The 20,849-nt window shown below is 39.5% G+C and overlaps 1 protein-coding gene and 1 long non-coding RNA gene across 10 annotated transcripts in view; one reads left to right on the forward strand and one right to left on the reverse strand.

Annotated features, from left to right (window-relative positions):
- The window catches only part of CNKSR2 (connector enhancer of kinase suppressor of Ras 2), a 205,561-nt gene that overhangs the window by 157,285 nt on the left and 27,427 nt on the right, over positions 1–20,849 (reverse strand). For all 8 annotated transcript variants that reach the window (XM_064407495.1, XM_064407493.1, XM_064407492.1 and 5 more), the window contains exons 2-3: positions 12,191–12,354; positions 95–297 (exon numbers count right to left, since the gene is read on the reverse strand). In XM_064407495.1, coding sequence (XP_064263565.1) covers positions 95–297; positions 12,191–12,354 — 367 coding nt within the window. The remainder of the gene's footprint in view (positions 1–94; positions 298–12,190; positions 12,355–20,849) is intronic.
- On the forward strand, positions 2,788–19,202 carry LOC135293400 (uncharacterized). 2 transcript variants are annotated; one of them, XR_010355530.1, is made up of 4 exons: positions 2,788–3,133; positions 4,901–5,171; positions 7,068–7,192; positions 12,509–19,202. It is a non-coding gene; the product is annotated as an uncharacterized LOC135293400 (long non-coding RNA). The 2 variants fall into 2 exon arrangements; XR_010355529.1 differs by having other exon boundaries at positions 2,788–5,171.

A 20,849-nucleotide genomic window follows, 5' to 3' on the forward strand; every position in this document is an offset into this window, starting at 1 on the left:
GAATTTTGCTTCCATTCAGTTCCTATGTTACATTTTGTAAAGAAGTTGGAGCTTGTTCATGTGCATGATCTGTGAGACATTTGGGAGATTTTACCTGTCCAACCAAGCCAGAAGGCTTTTTGCTGCTCCGATCAGATCCACTACTGATGTCAGAAAATCATTTGGTAATTTGCGACTGGTCCTTCCATCATAGTGACCACTCCTCCTCCTCCCAGTAATGAAGTTCTGCAGATTTTTGGCAGATGCATTCAGTTTGTGAGAAAGGGTTTTTAGATTTTCTGTTTCCAAACCATAGTTCTGCATTGAAAAAAAAAAAAAAGTTAGCTTTACAGATGAACAGAAGAACCAAGAACAGTAAGACTGATCTTCTACTTCAAAACTTAACCATTCCTAGTAATTAAGGCAGAAATACACCCACTCAGTAGTTTTTAAATGTATAGAATGTTCTGTTTCTGAAGTGCATAAAAAGAGAACAAAAGAAGAGCAAAATTATGAGTGATCCTTTAGCTTGTTCTAAGTGTACTGAGAAAAAAACATCAGTACAAAGAGAAAACCTAGTCTGGAAAGCGGTTTTTCAAAGCAGTGCATCACTGTCAATAGATCACCAGAATCACAGAATGGTGTGGGTTGGAAGGGACCCTCAAGACCATCTCGTTTCTATCACTCCTGCCACGTGCACAGACACCTTTCACTAGAGGAGGCTGCTCAGATCCCCATCCAACCTGGCCTTGATCAGAAGGTTCTCTCTGTAAACCTGATGAAAAGGGATTGGTACCCCACGTCCCCACTCACAATAACTCCTCAGACACTCCTGGCACCAGGCCTTGCAACGAGCAGAAGTGTGCAGCATGGACATGGTGTGGCACTAAACTGGTTTTGTTGGCTTCAGAGATCTCTGTAAGTTAATTAGCATACTTCTATTCTTTTTTAGCAGTAAAGGACCACCACAATCACATAGCAGAGAACACAGTGCTGCTCTGCTCAACCTCTATTTCACTCATTTGAAGTCAAGATTTAAAATTTGTTTCCATTTAAGAGTCATTCGCTTAAATTACATTCCTCAACTGTGCAGAAGAGATATAAATAATTATGCAGAAATATTACTAAAAAGCATTAACAAACAATATTAACAGTAGCTGGAAATTCTTCAAAAGTACAAGTGTTACCAAAACAGCACTCAAGAATGCCCTGATTTAATGTTCAATTACAATATAATAAAGTACCATCAGCAATTTGTTATTTCTATAAAAGATTTGTTTTCCTCACATACACAAAGAGTGATAGAGTTATTACAAAAAAGACTTATTTGCCTTTTGCAAAGGAATAAGCAGTTGCACAGACCTGAGTTTAGTACTCCTCTAGGAGAATTATGGAATTTTGAAGGTTCTCACTTTAGCCACATCACAGGGTGATAGCATGGGGTGCTGACAACTTGCTCAGCTGACAATGGAATAGGCTATGGGATAGGAATAGGACCATTTCCTACCACAAACAATGAAATAGAATGCACAAAGCCCTTCAGATGCACACAGAAAGATCTACTTCCTAATGACACTCCATGACCTCCCCAGCTCTCCTCCCATGCCCTTCTCTCCACAAGGAGAGATGGAAGAAGAGATATGCTCGTCAATGCTAATTTAAAACTGCTGAATCTTATTCACTTTAGTCTTTTTTTCTTGGGGGGCAGGGTGTGTGAGGTGGTGGTTATTTACAGCAGTTGTCTTGCTTCCAGTCCAAACCATCTACTAAATGAATTTAATCCTCTTTTACTACACAAGGACTGCAGGAACACTACACTGAAGCCATTCCCAGTGAGCCTCCAGCCCTTCTACAACATCCACTCCCACTCCAAGGGGGGCTCATGATGGAAAGGAGAGACTACAGCACACAGCTCATCTGCCATCTCCCAGCCAGCTCTGTGTTTGTAAACTGAGCACACTTTGTGCTCAACCAACAACCATCCTTCCACGGAAGAGAAGACACTTTGGAACTCAGCTGAAGGGGGCACTAACCATACACTAAGATTGCACTTCATAAGCCATTACTGGAACTTTTGTGAACATCCCTATCTTGGGTAAGGAAGGCTTTGCAGGCATGTTTCTCAACTACACAGATACTATCCCCTGCCACTACAATCAATCCCACTTAGACAAATTGCATGTCTAGGCAGTGACTTTCCACCATGTAAATATTAAAGAGCAATTACACAACAGATAGCATTAGGTTATAAATAAAAAAAAAATTACAAGATGAAAACAATTTGGATTGAAAAGAAAAATGTACTTTATTATGCAGCTAAATGGCTCATAACAACTTATTAAATCAGTCCAAAATAAGAAGATAAACATCATATAAAAATATATCTGTTTTTTTCCTGCAGCTTTCTGTGGTTGGTCTGGGTGAGGAAGCACAGTTAAGGAATGGGGGGAGTAAGTTTGAAAAAGATAACGGGTTTGTTCTTACTTCATTCTGCCTCTTGAGCATCTAGCTCATTTTGGCAAAATTAATGGGGAAAGAAACAAATGAAAAATATTCTGTATGAATGATACATCACCAAAAATGTCTTCAAGGCCACAAGCAAGCCCCAACAACATGGCACTCACACCCCCACATGTGGGGGTACAACCACAGGCTGCAGGCCAGCCACAGGCCTTCTCACAGGGCTGCCTTCTTTCTGACACACTGAAACACTGAATTTCTTAATTCAGCAGGCTGCTCCCAAGGAGCTGAGTCTGACAATCCAAACATAAAACTAAGGTGGGTGAGGAGGGGGTGTGTGGGAGAAGGTGCCATACAAGCCCAGGCACCTCCTTGTCACCCCAGCCATGCCCCACACGGGGCACACAGCCAGGGGAGACCACACTGAGGCCGAGGTGGGATCCCAAAGGTCCCCAACAACCCCAGATTATTTCAACTCCCCCTCTTTTGCCATCTCCTCTTTGTCACCTTGTCTGTACCTTGTCTGCTCGGACGGGCAGGAGCTGGTTCCCAGCCTGGGCAGGCATCCATGCCCACCCCAGCGGGAGCCCTGGCAGGCAGCGTACAGACCTCCAGTGCCACCAGAAAGTAAAGCAGCAGACGAGAAGAAAACCTGCAACACTGAACACCGCAAACCAAGCAAAACAACACTCAGGTTTCTGTAGAACAGGAAAATAGGCTGCATTTATGTATACACTTCTTTAGAAAATCAGCTACAAAACCTTAGTGGCTTTCTCTCAATATCTAAGTGATGGCCACCTACAGTCACATTATATTTCAGAGGCTTTTTTTCACCATTAGATATGAGGGAAGGGAGAGGCAGCGTTAACAGATTCAAAGCCTGTTTTCACACATATTCATCAGATGTGTGTATGTGTTTGTGTGTCTGTGTGTGTTAACATAAAACACTGTGCCTAACCCACATGTGAATTCAGTCTTACATGAGGATGACACTGACTTTAGTAAAGCCTCCACCTGTAATACAATACAGATAAAGCCAGAGATGGAAAATACAGAGATATACTTCAGGCAAAATATATTTTGGGGCAGCTGTGTTTATTGAAGCCTTTAAGTAGAAGGATCCTAAAGCGCAGCCAAGCTAACAAAATCCTCACTTTGTTTATCACTAATATTTCTGGCCCACATTAAAAGCAACCAGAGCTGTGTGTTCTAATACTAGGAAAAAGCTTGTTTAAGTAAAAACTGCCAAGTTGAATCATACTTTATATTCAATAATATACCATTAACAACACAGTTTTGTTAGAAGTGCACTGCATTTATTTTCAAGCATTGTAAGAAGATAATTGCAGGCAAAGGAGACAGTTCTTTGTTTTCCCCTAGTCTGCATTTAGCCAGCACTAACACGAGTTGTGCTTTCACTAGCCAAAATATATTCACAGTCACTGAAAGAGCCACAAAGAAACCTCTGCATGCCTGCAGAGATTCCGAGAAGTGACACAAGTCTAGGCATCCACTCCCTCAATGAGAGGCCACCGAGTGTCTTCAGAGCTACCCCTCCCCAAGAGAAACAGCTCCAATGGAGTCTCTTCTGCCAATCATAAAACAAGAACTTGATGAAGTTGAACTACACAGAGTAATAGCTTGTCAGCAGTTGCTTGAACTAAAGGTGGTGGGAGCTATTAATAGACATCTTACCTGCTAATTACTTTTCTGTGCCTTAACATGACAGTGTGAGTGAGGAATTGTAGCTCTTTTCTTCACAAGCTGACAAGCAGCAGCTCTAACCACCACTGAGGAGTTTTGCTGGGTATTTTTGTGAGAAGAGCCAGCCTGGTCCCTCTGCCAGCCCATCTTTGCACCAGCATCCCAAGAACAGGAAGAGCTCACAAACCAAATATCAAAGTAAAACAAAATTTTCTTTAACTAGCTTGATCAATGTTCAGTAGTTGTGTTCCCTGCTTCCCTCAATCAAAAAAAAAAAAAAAAGGTTAAAATTTAGGCCTCATCTCTTTCCTGTGTTAAATTCACTTGATTCTTGCTGGCAGGGAAGTGCATCTGACACTTTTAGCACAGTTGAAAAGCAAAGAGTTCCTAACTCAAACAGTGCTAACTAATCTCTGCTGGCTTAGACAGACTGTCTAGAAGATGCCAGGACTTTAGGGTATTTTTATAATGGCCATTGCAAGTGCAAGGCCATCTCTGCTACCTAAATAAACCAAGCTCAGATCTAAACACAGTACAATGTGCACCACAGACATAACCACAGTCCCATTAACAAATCCAGAAATCCCTTAGAACAGCCGTCTCAATCACAACTTATACACAACCATGAATACCTCTACATCTCCAAGCACAAATGCTCTATCACATTCAGTGACCCTGTTTTGACTCTTACAAACACTCCAAGACAGGGAAATGAGCATATGGCCTCTCTGCCTACCTTTCTGTGTCTTTTCTTCAGCCCAGAAAGCTGAAAACCTTGTGAAACAAAAGGCATGAAAAAATACTGCTGGAAACCATGTGGAGCAAAAGGCATGCAGAGACCAGCATTCACTTCTACTGAAGAGACCCAAGATGGAACTGAAGGTGCTACTGTAATACTGGTGCTTGTGAGCAAGAGGAAAATAAAAGCAGCATCTTCACCAGACAGGGGAGCAGACAGCAGTGCTTACACTGATTAATTTATGCTGCTCTTCAGCAGAAGGCAACCATGACTGCATAAACTGAAGAAGGTGAAGGTTTATTTTAATTTGGTACATATTTTTTGTAACACACACAAACAATACAATTTAAAGAAGAAAGAAAATGGCAACCTTTTGAAAAGACAAATTTTGTAGTCTAGATAGCTGTACTGAGCAATAAATTATGTGTAAAGAAATGCAACTTCTCAATTACATCTGATATATCTCAGTAATAAGGATAAGTATCACAAGAATGAAACAGTAATTTTTCTCTCCAATGCAATAAAAAGTCATTTTTCACTTATTCACAGGAGTTTTAGGTAAGAATAGCATATGGCTGCTATTCTTACCTAAAGAAATGCACTTAAAATCACCCGGTGAGTTAAATTCTCTTACGGTGCTTTCATCTTCCACACTTAATTCTTGAATGTCCTTTCTGTATGTATTATTTATTTGCTTTTAAACAAACAACCTGGAAACAGTAAATTTCATAGAATCTTCATTTCTTGAAAAGCCCAAGGAAGATTTTAAATGAATAATCAAAACAGCATCACACAGATACCACAGCACATGGCAGTCATTTCAAAACCACACCTGAAAATTAGTGCGGACAAAAATTCACCAAGAAAAGTTCCACCCTTTGCCTCTGAAGCTGATTTTAAAAATGAACAAAATGGATCTGAAACTCATTCTCCAAAACATTTGGCTGAACACATCCCACAAAGCATGAGGCAGATAGCTTACCAGTCTAAAGCTGCTAGCAACTGATATCACAGCTTGTCATATGGAAGGTGCCTTATGTAACTTTATACCTCATCAGATCTGCCTACAACATATATTTCTAACAGCCCTTCCTCCAGCATCTCGAAATGTTAACACTAAGGTTATCTCTCCTTCAAATAGCACTGACATATGGGGTAATATAGAAGTGCACAACACATGATCCTAACACATCTGTTTCATAAACACAGAAGAACTAGATAAGGACAGAAACCCCAGATAGCTCAAATGACACTTATCATTTACTGCAATTATTAAACACACACTGATTAAAAGGCAAACCATTTCAAAGAGTATAAATATTTGTTCTAAATGTTTATACTCAGAAAAACACTCAGGTGCATGATACTTCTAGCCTTGCAGAACCCAGGAAAGATTCATAGTCATCATCATTATCTCCTGTCTTGAAAAATGCCCTTATTTTTCTACTGAACACGTCAAAAAGCGAAGCCTGGGCCATGCTTTGCAGCACTAATAGAGCAATTACATAAACTATTCTTCTTTCTCTTATTCAATCAACAAGTTCTGAAAGACCAAGTGCTCATTTTTTTTTTTTTTTTTTGATTTTTGGTGGGGTTTTTTTACTGTCTCATGTAATTTAGCCTGCCAAATGCACTTACTTCTCCATAATTTGAACTACCAGTTCCATATCCAGTTACATGCATTTCCAAAAGTCTTAAACAGCTAATCAGCAGTTCTAAATAATTATTTGAAAAAGGAAATAAGTATTGTTATGAACACACTACCTTTTAAAAACATTTTACATTGTAACAGATCTTTTTATCCAGTCTGCTTTTAACTGGGGATTTACAACTTTATGAATGTGCCTCCCAACCCAAGCCACACTCTGACTGTATGAACCAGGGCATGTATTTCATACTTGCCCAAACCCCCAAGCAGTCCAAAGGGGAAAAAAAAAAACAACAAAAAAAACCAAGAAAATAAAAGAAAATTTAAAAAACCCACCACCAAAAAAATCCACAATTAAAAAGTATCTAGGATCCATGACTGATCTTGAGGCTGGTGGGAAGAAGGATATTCACCCTTTGCATACAGGCAAAACCCCTTTGGCACGCCATGGGGTTTACTGCAGTCCCATGTAAAAGATCTGCTAACACATTTTCAATGTGATCTATATGAGCGATCAGAAACTCTTTATCTCCTCAGCTTTATTGATCTGGTGACGGACTTCAGGATTTCCTGCACTGCAGTTAAATTAGCTCAGACTGAGGACAGGAGGGCATATGATATATAAGCAGAACTTTAACTTGCAATGGGCAATAGTGAAAATGGTAAGTAATTCTTCTGCTATGAGATTCAGAATGCTAACAGTAAATTCCACCCTCAGTACACATAAATCTCCATTCTGAAATGAAGCCTTCTTTATTTAAAATCATAATGATTTTAAGTCTAATATTCACTGTTACTGACAAAATAGTTTTAAGATCTCACTATTGATAAGTGCAAAGAAAAGTATTTCTGTGTGAGAAATGGCAGCAAGATGAAATTAAGATAAAAGGCATAATTCTTAAGAGGAATCAAATCATTCATGGGTAAAGTAGGTCTATTTTTTACATTCATTTGCATATAAATGTTTTGTGTTAGTGGTAAATGATAAGTAATTTCATGCTGTTAGTGCACACCAATGTTTTCTCTGCCAAATAATAATGTCATTTCATCTGCAGCAATCTTCTAGATTTACAGATTCAAATATAGTGTGCAATAAATTCCTGTACAGCCATAGCAGATTTAACTAACTAGCATGAAACTCATACTGAGACTAGTATGCTCTATAAAGCAAAATCTGTTTTATTTTTTAACCAAACCCTATTCTACACACATGAAGATTCCCTGAAGAATTATTTTGTAAATTCACAGGGACTTCATAAAGTTCTTTGTTAATGAAAAACTTCAAAGCATCCAAAAATTATTTTTGAAGCTTTTCAAATATTCTTATAACACATCAACTTTAGGATCTCTTTAAAAACATTTGCAAAATCAAATTAAACTAATTTAATCTTCATGCAAACACAATGAACATGATATTTAGGAGAAGAAAAAAAAAATCTCCATCTCTCATGTCATTTATCAAGGCATTGTGGTAAAGTAGATAATTTTCTTAAAGATGGAAGAAGTCATGTTTGGCTGTGCAGCCTTCAGTCTTTTTGTTCTCCAGGTAGTGTGCAATGTTTTTTGAGAAAAAAATGGTCATACCCAGCTTCGTAAATGAAACTCCATCTCCTGACAAACAGATGATGGAAAAAGAATTATGTAATTTCTTTGCTTTCTTCTGGCCAGTTACGTATGACAGGCGCTACAAGATGCATTTCAAACATGATAACTGGTATAGTGACCTGATGGCATTATCTAAGGAATTTGTTCCTTATTATGCATTTCTCTTCTTGTAAGCATCATCTCCTTTTCTTCTCAGTTTATTTTCTACTGGCATTGTTCATTCACATTCAGTTTTTAAAGCAACCATCAAAGAAAGAAGGCTCGTCACATTTTGTGACAATGAAGTCTGCTACACTGTTGTTTGTTTAATGATTAAATGAAAAGCAGTGTTAGGCTAGCTTCACCCTCACACACATACTGAAAAGGATCATATTGAGGCTAAGATCTTAATGGTAGTTGTTAGAACTAATGAACAACTGTATATTTTATTATCTGTGAATAGTGGAGAAACACAGCACTCAACCCAATAGTTTTTCCTGTATCTCTGGAGCCGGACATGGAGTTCCTCAATCTATCATTTTCCACCAGTTTTGAGACATCAATTATTTTGCCTGATTTTGTTAGTATGAATAAAAATGTCCATCCACATCAAGTAAAAATCTACCTGCTGACACCACCAGTGTGATTGCATGTCCCAATTTAAACAGAAAGACAAGAACAGGAGATTTGTCTTGCTGGAAATTAAGTAATGCTGCCAGCATATATCCATCATGGCAGCTTCTCAAGGTTTCTCACCTTGAAAAACATGTGACAAACTCTTAGCAGCAACAAAATATCATCACATACATCACTACTTATTTCTTCTAAGTACAGAGAACAATTCCTTTATCCTGCCCTCTCTGACATATGGATTTGTAAAACACAAAGCTGCACCAAGGCATGATAATCCATTGAACCTGCTCCCACCTTCACAGTCTGAAGGAGAGAGGGAAAAGATTAACTGCATTTGTTAGATTGCCTGCCCTCTCTCAGAGCACGTTCAGCTCCAGCAAAGCTGTGCAGGATGCACAGCCCCACCATTACCAGCAAGCATGACCTACAACCGCAGTAGCAGCTGGGCAAAAACTTTATTTCTCGTTCCTGAAGCACCACAGGAAAAGAAAGCCTGTGAATATCACCCCCTGAATGCTTGCTGTGCTGTCAAGAGCACAGTATGGCAGGCTGGCAGCCAAGAGAGACTCTACTAAAGATGGGTAGCACAGGACACCATTTGTCCTCTGATAGCTCACAAACACTGGAGGATCCATTTGTTGCAAGTGCTGATGACAGGAGGCGAATAATGTGAGAGACCACAGCCAGCCACCCACCCACCTTCTGTCAAAAACCCATAAAGAACATCCTTTAAATAGTGTTATCAATCATAACTGGCTCCCAGCTCTTTCTGTGGCAGTTTGTGTGTTTAGCACAGCCCAACAGCCCCCACTGGCATGTCCCCTGCACTCTGCATACCAGCCAGATATTCTTGTTCAGGCTCTCCACCTTCCCCGGTAAGAAAACGCAGCCCTGTGAATTACAGGCATGCAACACAAGCAGCTGGTTTGCCGTTTGCCATATCCACAGCTGCCAGGGAACTGCAAGCAGAAGTTTACCCCCAAAAAATATTGGGAAGGGGTGGCAGGAATAAAGCACAACAGCCATCAACATTGCATAAGCTTTCCTAAGTGACAGCAACTCTGCCCTGGAAAACCTTCTCCTGCAGAGTGGGAACAGATATGAACAGTGGGTGGGGTTCTGTCCCCTAGCTGTCCTCAATGCCAAAAACTGTTTAGGTGGTCACTCACTAACCCAGAGAGAAAGGGGGGAGAAGCAGAAGAAAACATCCTTTAAAGTTTTAGTAATTACTTTTAAATCAATCTGGGGTTAAACTTGCAAGGCATAACTTTACTATTCGTAGCCCATTATACCATCCATCATCTCCAGCACCCAAAGAGATGCTAACTCATTTGGATCGTGTATTTGTATCTCATGCTAAGTTCTAACATGAAATCTCTGTCAAACTCCTGTGAAATAAACAAAAAAAAAAATCAGATCATTAAAAAAAACCCCAGAAAACAAAACAAAAAGAAACCTAACCAAAACCTTGCATAGCAACTCTCTGAATTAGCAGTTATCCTATATTGGAGAGTCATAGGCTTAATGCTCTTCTAAACAATACAGCTAATATTAAAGTCAAATCAGAAGATTGACAAGCCCTTCCCAGGATAGACACTCACAGATGCAATAAAAAAAGAAAAGCCTGTAAGTATAGGACCAATCTAGCCAAATGGATTGCCTCTGGATTAAATTTTCTAAGAGGTTTATCTGATTGGTAAACAATAAATTCAAATTAAGTCCACTAAAATCAATATAACAATAGCATTTTGTATCCCCGAGGAGCCATCGGGAGCCAATTGTGAGACTGCAAAAACCTCATCTTAAATTAGAAGCTGTGATCTGAACTCATGCCACTGTGTTTTAGCAATTTTCTCTAAGATAAACTCAGAAAAGCAGACAATACTGTATGTGCAACAAGAACCAGGAACAGAGAGTATTGCTGCATGCATTTAAGATGCAGTGTTAGTCTTTGCTAGAAATTCCTTATTTTATATTCAACTTAGTTCCATATACTTTTGCCTAAGATAAAGGAGCTACAAAAAAAAGTTGTGTTTATTTGTCTGAAGATTATATCTCTAATTACAAACCACAGAAAAAAGAAATTTCATCTAATAAACAAGGGTTTTTTTTTCCCTAACAGTAATTTATTTTTCAAAGAACCATAATCTGTTTCTCTGTGTGACTGGGAAAAACAGTCATTGGTGTTCCTCCTAACTTAGACTTTATCTGTCTCAGCTAACTGAAGTATTTACTTTCTTATTTTCTTTTGCACTGTCTGATAAGAAAAGTACTTTGTGAATAACTCTTTATGTCCCCTTCTATATCAGTAACATTTTTTTAAGATTGCAACTTCCTTATTTAAAAAACAAATTGTTAACTTATTGCACTGACTCACACTGCGATGTTACTAGAAACTGTATTCTACTGAAGATAACCTGTGTTTAAAATCAAATGTTTTCCTGTATGAAAAAGCTCTCTCCTTTTTTTTTTTAACTTTTTTGGGTATGCTTTATTTTTTTTTTACTCTCTCCTTTTCATTACACTTCACAATACCCCAAAAATGCAACAACAGGGTATTCAGAAAAGCTGCTCTATATGGAGAACCACCAAGCCCTTCAGAAGAGCTTTTCAGCCTACTGTCTTTGATTGCCTCTCCCAGGATTCAGCTTTCTTAAAAGCTCCTTCTGAGACTTGAAGAATAGTATGTACAAAAAACCCACAAAACACCACCTTAGGCAGTGAAGTACATCTTAACAGAGCTATTCACAATCCTTTCTACAGTGGAGAATGCTGTGTGCCCAATCTATCACTAATCTTTACAGACACACACTAAGAGTCCATAAGGAGGGTGAAGTCAGCACCACACCCCTCACTGAGCAGATAATCCTAGTTATGCACGACATGACCTGACTGAAAAGACCATTACCAAAATCCTTCTGTATGCTCCAGCAAAAATTTATATATTATTTATACACAAGATAATTTTTCAGTATTTAATCCTTTCTACTGTGAAATACAAACAGCTCTATTTCATCAGGCTCAAAAAATAATTTAAAACATAATTTGCATGAAAGGACCAGTGAAGAACGACATGGTTAATATCAGAACATTTTGATTGTAAAGGGCAACCAACACTCAATTCCTCCATTCACATATATAACTATTTTACATTCCAAACCAAACAGAGTCTACTTTCTTTGTGATTTCAGATAAACTTTTATTCTATAAAGACAGATATGCAAGCCCTAAATCCCTGATATGAGTTTATTTAACAAACATCACTCTATCAATAGATTTTTCCCTTTATCTTGCCCCAGTTTAAAATGCTAAACTGTTCACACATTACAAATCAGGAGTTCCTTGAGCTGCTTAGATAAATCTTTAGGACTAACAATTTGAGCACAGGAAGCGTGAATATGCAAACACTGTTCATCCCTCCCCACTTGCCCCAAGAAGTTTACCAGTGCACAGAGCAAGTCTACTGCTTCCAAGATAAGCTCCTGATGGCCAATTCGTGTGACTCCAAGATCTTCCAGTTCCTGATGAGTAATTCGTAATAGCTGGTCACCACTAATCTTCTCTCTCTCAAAGTTCTTTATATATTGCTGCAGACAATCATCAAGACCTGCAACAAAAGGACAGAAGGAGGGAATACAAAAGTTAGCAACATTTTGTACCCTAGTAGGAAATAAAACTGGCCAAAAATTAAGCCAGAAGAGGATTCTTGCCCTATATTTAAGGGAAGTATTTTAACATTAAATAAACTTTATGTTACCCAGAAACTTCAAGATTTGAAGAGCTACAGCAGCCATGGCTTTTCTACCTGTGGACAATACCAACTGCTCCTGAACCCTGAGCAAAGCCCTGAATTCTTGTAGTTGACTGTGCAATGAATGTCAATTTGGCAGCCCCTAATAAGAGGTATGCTAGGGATGCCTCCATCACATCTGGAAGGGGAGAGGAGAAAAGGGAACCATGGAACACACAGTCAAACACAAAGTGGCAGTGCCACACCACAGTGTCTGTCCCACTCCAAGGTCACTCACATATTGCTGAGTCACCTGAAAGTTCACAGATCATGCCAGCCTCTAAAACAAGCTGCAAAGAGCTCTAGAGAACAAGAAAGGCAGTAGCACTGCAAATGCAAAAACTGGGCCCAACTGCAGCAGAAGATCCAGCTCAATGTGCCACAAAGAGACCTACAAGAAGTGACAGTACACAAATAAGCATGAAAAGCCATTCAAATCAAGACCTGGCTGTTCTTCTCAGAACACAGTAAATGAGGGTGCAGAAACAGACCCATTGTGCCATGGAACACATTTGCTCAGGACATGGCTGAATGCAGTATTGTACAGGTCCTGCTTTGGGGAGCATCCATACTCTACTTTTTCAGTTTGATTATGAGTCAGTGACATGCAGCTGGCCACAGACATTCACCTGGAGCAAAGAGCACTGCAGATTGTGAGAGAATCCACCACCCACCTCTTGCCCATCAATCTTTGCCCAAGAGAGCCAGGCACTACAGGGAAGCTCTGTATGTATATGTACTCATCTACCAAGGGGATAAGTAACACTCTTGGGTATTTGGTGGTCCATTTAATATTTCTGTCTGAATACTTTCCAATGGGTCAACATGACTGCTACCAAGCAACAGGACTTGACAAAGCTCTGAACGCATTAATTTTCTTGATTCTTGAGATACAACCTTTCTGAAAAATGTCTTCAAACAATCCCTAATAGTGAAAAGACATCTGCTCATTAGACTGGAAGAAACCAAGAACGTTCTTACTAATCAAAATGTCTGAAAAATCTGAAGATACGTGGAAGATGAAAGATTGATCTGACTGCTGAGCCCCAGTTGTATTGTAAGAACCCCAGTATACAACATAAAGCTTCTCTGAAAATGGTTTTGTTGCATTTTTGGTTCTCATTCATGCCTTTCAGGGTGTAGCCACACCTCAAAATACACTCACATGAGGAACATGTTGGTGCTGCAGGCAGGGATGCCCCAGTAGCAGGGCAGCCTGCTGTTCCTGGCTCAGCCCTTGGGCAGGAGTCACCCATACCCTACTACACCAACACAATATGCACAGGGCTTTAATCTCTAGAATTCACACTCTGAAACTAAATCACACACAAACACACTGTAAAAGAAGTGCTCCAGGGTTGCCATCTTATTGCAAAGGTTTCGTACCTTCTCAGTGATATCTCATGGGCAGCTCCTCACAGCACTGACTCCTTCTTCTTCTCAGCACAGCCAACAAACTCCATCTAACTTTCTTGACCAGCCAACCTACTCTTTTACAATATCACCCTAATTAGATCTAGCTGTGGCCTATTAAGGGCAGGCCTGTTCCTAATTCTTGATAATTAGCACAGCTGTAACTCCTTAGGGGTGAGATTACCTTCACCACTATCTCTATTTTCCTACATTCCACCCATCCACACTCCAGTCTCAAGATACAGGAGAAAGTCCCCAGTTCTAGCAGACTTCAACCATGTCCTTCCAGAGCTTGCTGCCTGATTTTCTGCCTCCAAAATACAGCCTCTTAAAGGTCGAGGTTAATCAAGCACTTGAAGCTATTGCCTTCATTTCACTGCCCTTTAAAATCAAAAAGTTGTTCAACCCATTCTTTAGGAAAGAAATCTTAAAAAGGCAGGAGAGGCCCCCTCCATAGGCAGCTGCTTAGATCAGCTCAGCTGGTCAGAGCATGGTGCTAACATACACCAAACCTGGGCAGGGGGTTGATCCTTGTACAGACCATTCTCTTAAGAGCTGAACTCAATGATCCTTGTGGGCCCCTTCCAACCCAGAATATTCCGTGATTCTGTGACAGGGTGAAAATTGAGCTGTCAGGAAAGAAGACCAGCCTGGCTGAACAGAGAGCTTTGACTGGAACTCAGGAAAAAAAGAGTTTATGACTTTTGCAGAAGGGGCAGGAAACTCAGGAGGATTACAGGGATATCTTGAGGTCATACAGGGAGAAAATCAGAAAGACCAAAGCCCAACTAGAAATTAATTGGGCCAGTTCCATGAAAGAAAAGATAAGTGTTTCTATAAATACATTAACAACCAAAGGAGAACCACAGACAATCTTCCACCTTTATTAGATGTTGGGAGAAACACAGCAGGGAAGAATGAAGAAAAGACTAAGGTATTTCATGTCTTCTTTGCCTCAGCCTTGAGTAACAATACCAGTTGTTCTCCAGGGACCCAGAAGACAGGAATGGGGAACAGAATGGAGCCTCCATAATCCAAGAGGAAATGGTCAGTGACCTATTACATTACTTAAACACTAGAAAGTCTGTGGGGTTGGGTGGGATCCACCCAAGGGTACTGAGGGAGCTGGTGCAAGTGCTCACTGAGCTACTTTTCATGAAATACCAGCAGTCCTGATTAACTGGAGAGGTTCCAGTTGACTGCAGGTCAGCAAACATGACATCCAGCTCCAAGAAGTGCTGGAAGGAGAATCTGGGCAACCACAAACCTTTCAGTCTGCTCATGCCAGGAAAGGTCATGGAGCAGCTCCTCCTGAGTGCAATTACATGGCACATACAGGACAACTGGGAGATCAGCCCCAACCAGCATGGATTTAGAAAAGACAGGTTCTGTTTGACCAATCTGAGCTACTTCTTTGACAGGATGACCCCCGTAGCAAATGAGGAAAAAGCTGTGATATTTTATACACAGACTTCAGAAGAGTCTTTGACATCATTTCTCACAGCATTTTCCTGGAAAAACTGGCAATTCATGGCTTGGATGGGTGTACTCTTGGCTGGGTATAAAACTGGCTGGATGAGTGGGCTCCAGGAGTCGTGGAGAATGGAGTTAATCCAGTTGGTGGCTGGTCACAAGTGATGCTCCTTAGGGTTCTCTGTGAGGCCAGTCCTTTTTAAAATACTGATGATCTGGATGAGGGACTCAGTGTACTTCTGCTTTTCCTGAACTTAAGACCCACATTGGTTACACAGACTGCTGAATGAGAACAACATTAAATAACCAACGTCATCAGGTATCAAAAAATGAATTACCAGTTAAGGCACTAGCAACACAAATCCAGAATAAGACATGACAGATGCACTTAATAAACAGTTACTGACAGATAATTCTACGTAAAGGCATTACTCTTCCTCCTCCTGCTACCTAAGTATTTTTGTCATTCAGATGTAATCTAGATGGATGCATGTAGTTCCCACAGGGTGAGAAAAAAGTTTAAGAGAACAAAAATGTTACTGACAATTGTTTGACTCACCAGTTTCGTAAAAATTACAGCCAGGAAACAACAAAAGAGTTTAACCATATACTGGATGACGTTTTCAGAATAGCTTGCCACAAATACATCTTATTCTCTAAACATCATTTTAAAGTAATTTATTTCTGTCATTTTATTTCTAAATTAAAGACCAACTCTTCTTTTTGTAAACAAAACTGTGCACAGATGATGATGATGACAATAATGATGATGATAATAATAATACAAAAAGGCCAGCATTCCTCTCCCACATCTTTTGCCACCAAAGCCACAACACATCCAGACAGCCACTGCTGCCTTCAAATCTAAAGGAGGGGAGCTGCAGGGAATGAGCATTCCCAGCTGATGATACCATTAACTTGGGACAGGACAAGATGTACCAAAAAACATCAGGTGCCTGGAGATGAAGCTAAATGAAAATAACAACTAAAGAGTACTGTCTTCTCCTAATTTCCTGCAAGTCCAAAATCCACCCAACCTCAATGCAGTTAGCAATTTTTCTAGCTGCCAAGGGCGGCTCTGCTTCTTCCCCTGTCATATGAGGGGATGTCACCCAACCCCCATACCACAGCAATTCCAGCAAATAACTCAGTTTGATGCACTACTCCCTGTTCATGGCCATGGGTGAGATGAAGACTGCAGCATATCCAGCACTCCTGGATATTTCAAGAGTTGTGTATACAGATGGACCATTCTGGGCACTGACAGAAAAGGAACAACTCTTTACAATTAATCCCAAGCAAGCTCTACCTCACTTGTGGAATTAAATACACAAAAACCAGCAAGAAAGTAAAAAATGCTCCTCCAAAAGAAACTGTAGAGAAGACTCAATGCTTTAAACACAAAAAAAAAAACTTCTCTAGAAAAGTTTCTCTTGCAAGTAGAACATACTGGAGCTGGTTTTTTTCCCCAACTCTTCTCATTGAGTTCTAACTTGCATGGATCTATTCAGAGTTCACCAAACCATTAACAATTTTTAACAGTCCACAGATGCAAATCAGATTTCTATGTAATTAATTCCTTTTATTACAACAGCATCATAGAAACTGATCAAGAAAGGTTTAATTTTATTTTCTTATTCATATGATTTTCTGAAATAAGACTGCAAGATCCAGCATGACCCTCCAGAGAAATCCTCCATGGTCACAGTCTCCTAATAACTCCACGATCATTCTGAGAAATTGTCTTATTTTAATGTGTGTAACAGGTCATCTTTTGAAACAAGCTAACCAACAGAATGCCCTGTAATTCAGGGCCACAACATGTTATGCACGTCTGTGGTAACTGAAACTCAAATAAGCCTCTCCATGAAATATATTTGAGGTTCTGATCTCAGTCTGCTCCTCCTCTGCAAGCAGTTCAGTCTTTTCTCCCCCCTCTAAGAGACTAGAAAATATTAAAATAGGCTCTTTCTATTGCTAGATCTGAATACAATCAGCTGCTCAAATACATTTCTAAAAACAGAGGCAACTAGGTAGAATATTCTTCCCCAAATTGGCAATAAAATAAGCTTTCTTTAAGGTTGGGAAACTACAGTGGAAATAACAGACCTTCTGTCCTTATCAGCCACCTTTTCAGTTTGGGTTAAGGAAAAGATGATGAACATTACAGGTTTAATTACCATACCTGAAACTCTGACAAGGGAGTATATTTTTCTACTCCCCTGGTATATCAGAGTGAGGACACAAACTGAAAACTTCCCTGAGCAAGTCCTTGTTCTGTAAACACAGCACTTACTGAAAAGCAGTAACATACAAACAATACATGGAATAATTTTGCATGGGAAGGAAAGGCACACAGCTCTACTGGGAAAAACCCAAACAAACAAACCAGAAACAAAATGAAATGTCTAGGGCTTTTCTTGTTTCTTTAAATATAAGGCAAACAAATTTATCTTTCAATCTGAACAGAAGGAGTTCCTGAACTCCATCACCTTTTATACCTTAACAAATACAAATTCAAGCAACGGACTGCAGCACAAAATTTACCAAGCCATTAAAAACAAAAGTAAGCTAGAATTTACTATGATTTGGATGTGCATATATGTAGTACTATCCCAATGCTTTTTCATATTGCAAACTACTATTTGCAATGCTTTCACCTAAACCAGAATGATGGAAGTGACCTCTCAAAAGTTACAGTTGTTTTATCCCTGCTCACCGTTAAATTTAAGCCAACTATTCCTAAGGACTGACAACCTTTGAGACTGCATATCAGTCTACATGTTTCAAACTTGAAAATTCAGCTGATTTCCTGGTAAGTTAAAAAATTTTGCTATGACATATGCATTTGCACCTAGCCTTTACTAATCCAGGGCTGATAGGCTATTAGTCTATTCACTTTAATTGTACAGAAGTACAAGCTTCAGTTATGCCAAAAAGCAAGGCAACCAAGCAGAAAACTACTCCCTCTCTTCCCCTTCCACCAAGAGAGCTGTTCCAGGCACAGACACTGCTAGCAGGCCACAGCAGGCAATTATCCCCGCTCACATTTTCTCCCCAGAACAAAAAAATGAGAAGCAAAACCAGGAAAGGCCAGTTTTCCTCACAATCTGTACATGGGAGATGGGCATTTGGAAACTCTCCATGCCCCTCAGTCTGAATGTCACCACAGAAAGCAGAGACAAGCCAAGGCAGCCGCCTCCCACCTGAGAGGCAAAGACAATTCTCCTCTGCTCACGGAAGGGATGCTCACTGCTTCAGGGTCTTCAGCACCTCCCGGGCTTCATATGCGACAAACAGATGTCACGGTTATTAGTGCCAGAAGACAGTGCAAAGAACAGAACATTTTAAGTGCCGTGGATGGCAAATCCCTACTGTGAACATGATAGCTGCAAAAAAGTAATGCCCCATCCCAGAGGAGCACTGAGGAAGGATGTTCAATGAACCACCAGAAGCAGCTTTCAGTACAGACTGAAAAAACATTATGATACATGTGAAACTGGAAAAAAAATCCCAGCACATTAATTGCAGGCAGATTAAGGAATGGGTACTGGATTAATGAAAAAAAGAATTGCCAAATGCCTGGATTACTTGCAAAAGAGCTGGACAATCTTTTTGTGCACTGCTTATCTGTAATTTCAGGTGAAAGCCCTCTAACTGCAAAACATATCTGTCCTTCACTCTCTAGAATTATTCTGTCTCTCACTCCCTTCTCTCCCTCTCTATGTATGACATAGCAGAGTAAAAAACCATTCCAAAAGCATTAGAGAAACATTAAAAATTACCAAGAACATCCAAATAATTATTCCTTCAAGCATAATGTGTATTCATAGAATATAGTATAAGATTACATGTTTTCTATGTGCAACTTAGTTTAAATATATTTTTTACTGGAATTTTCAAATGTTCAGTCAAAACATTAGCTGAAAGGTACTGCTAACTAAAAACTATTTTAGATAATGAAAGAGAAACACAATTTAAAAACCCACTTTGTATCCACTGGGTATATACTACTACATCCAGAAAAGCATGTTAAGTTTGTAAAATGAAGAATGCAAAAGAGAGATGTGAACATCAAAAGCAGCAACATAATTCAAATTCAGCCTCTCTCAACTTGTTCTTCTTAAGGTTCTTGTCAGAAGGACCTCTGGTTGGCCAATGGAAAGCCAACAAGGAGAACAAGGCGATGGCACTACACTGGGCAAGAACTTGGGAGTCACAGACTGTATTTGTGACAGCAATGGATTGAAATAGTAGTCTGAGATGAAAGATGTATTGTCTCAAGTCACTATGAACTACACAATTAAAAATTAAATCCTGCTCAAGGAATCCAACTCGGAAGGATCTGCTATTTCTGTGCCTGCAGATACACTCTCTTTTTGGGATTGTCCTCTTATGAGACCTGGATATATATTGGCATGTTGGCAATACATGGCTTTTTTTTTCATCAGAAAATTACAGAAATATCAAGACTGTGTGGATCACAACATGGCTCACTGAAAGCTCTACTTTTAAAATTGGTCAGTGTGAAGTTATTTGTAAAGTGTTCTCTTGAAGAAAGAAAACTAAAGGAGACAAGAGAAACCAAAAACATACATGTAGAACTAATTATAAGCATGACTTAAAGATACACAAGACCAAACTGGGTGCTGTATCCAAGAGGGTTTATTTTAATAAAATCAGTTTAGACTACTTATAATCAGAGCTTATTATGGCAAGCTAGATTCATTAATTACAAGAATAATATCCACAGCATTCTATTTAGCTGTTCATAAATGTAATCATTTGTATTTCTCTGTGTATTTTTTGCTTCCATTATGCCTATCTGTATAGCAAAGCCAAATCTTTACACAACCACATACTAGTTTTGCAAAGTATTTCAAACCTTAAAACATGGGTAACACTGCAACAACCAGTGTCGAGCTTTATTTCTATGAAATTCAAGGATTAGTATCCCTGATTATCAACATTGTTCTCAATGTAAGGGGTTATAATTATTTTTATATTTAGGACCTTCATTATTGGATTACAACAAACACATTGTTCAACTACAGCTGTGGCCTTTACACATGAGAATTGCTGAAGTGTGCTGAAAAGTTTGTGCAGCTGATAATGGCAGCAGAAATGTCTTTGACAGTGGAAAGGAGAGGAGCCAAACAACCCACAGCATTGTTAAATATCAGGAATCCCTCAAATGAAGCAGAATCAAAGGAAAACATTCACTTACTCCTGATAATCACAACACCCAACTGCAGGGGCCTAGGGCAGCCCCAGTGGGGCTGCGATGAGAAAGTGTGCATTCACTTTTACAGCAAAATGTATTAAATGACAGCTTTTTAGGTTCAAGGCTAGAAGTTCAGCCCAATAGGAGAGGCATCTCAGAAATATCTGATCCAAAACCAGAAGTTCCCCAAAAGGTTATCCAA

The sequence above is a fragment of the Passer domesticus genome, chromosome 2 (assembly GCF_036417665.1).
Source record: "Passer domesticus isolate bPasDom1 chromosome 2, bPasDom1.hap1, whole genome shotgun sequence".
Lineage (NCBI taxonomy): Eukaryota > Metazoa > Chordata > Aves > Passeriformes > Passeridae > Passer > Passer domesticus.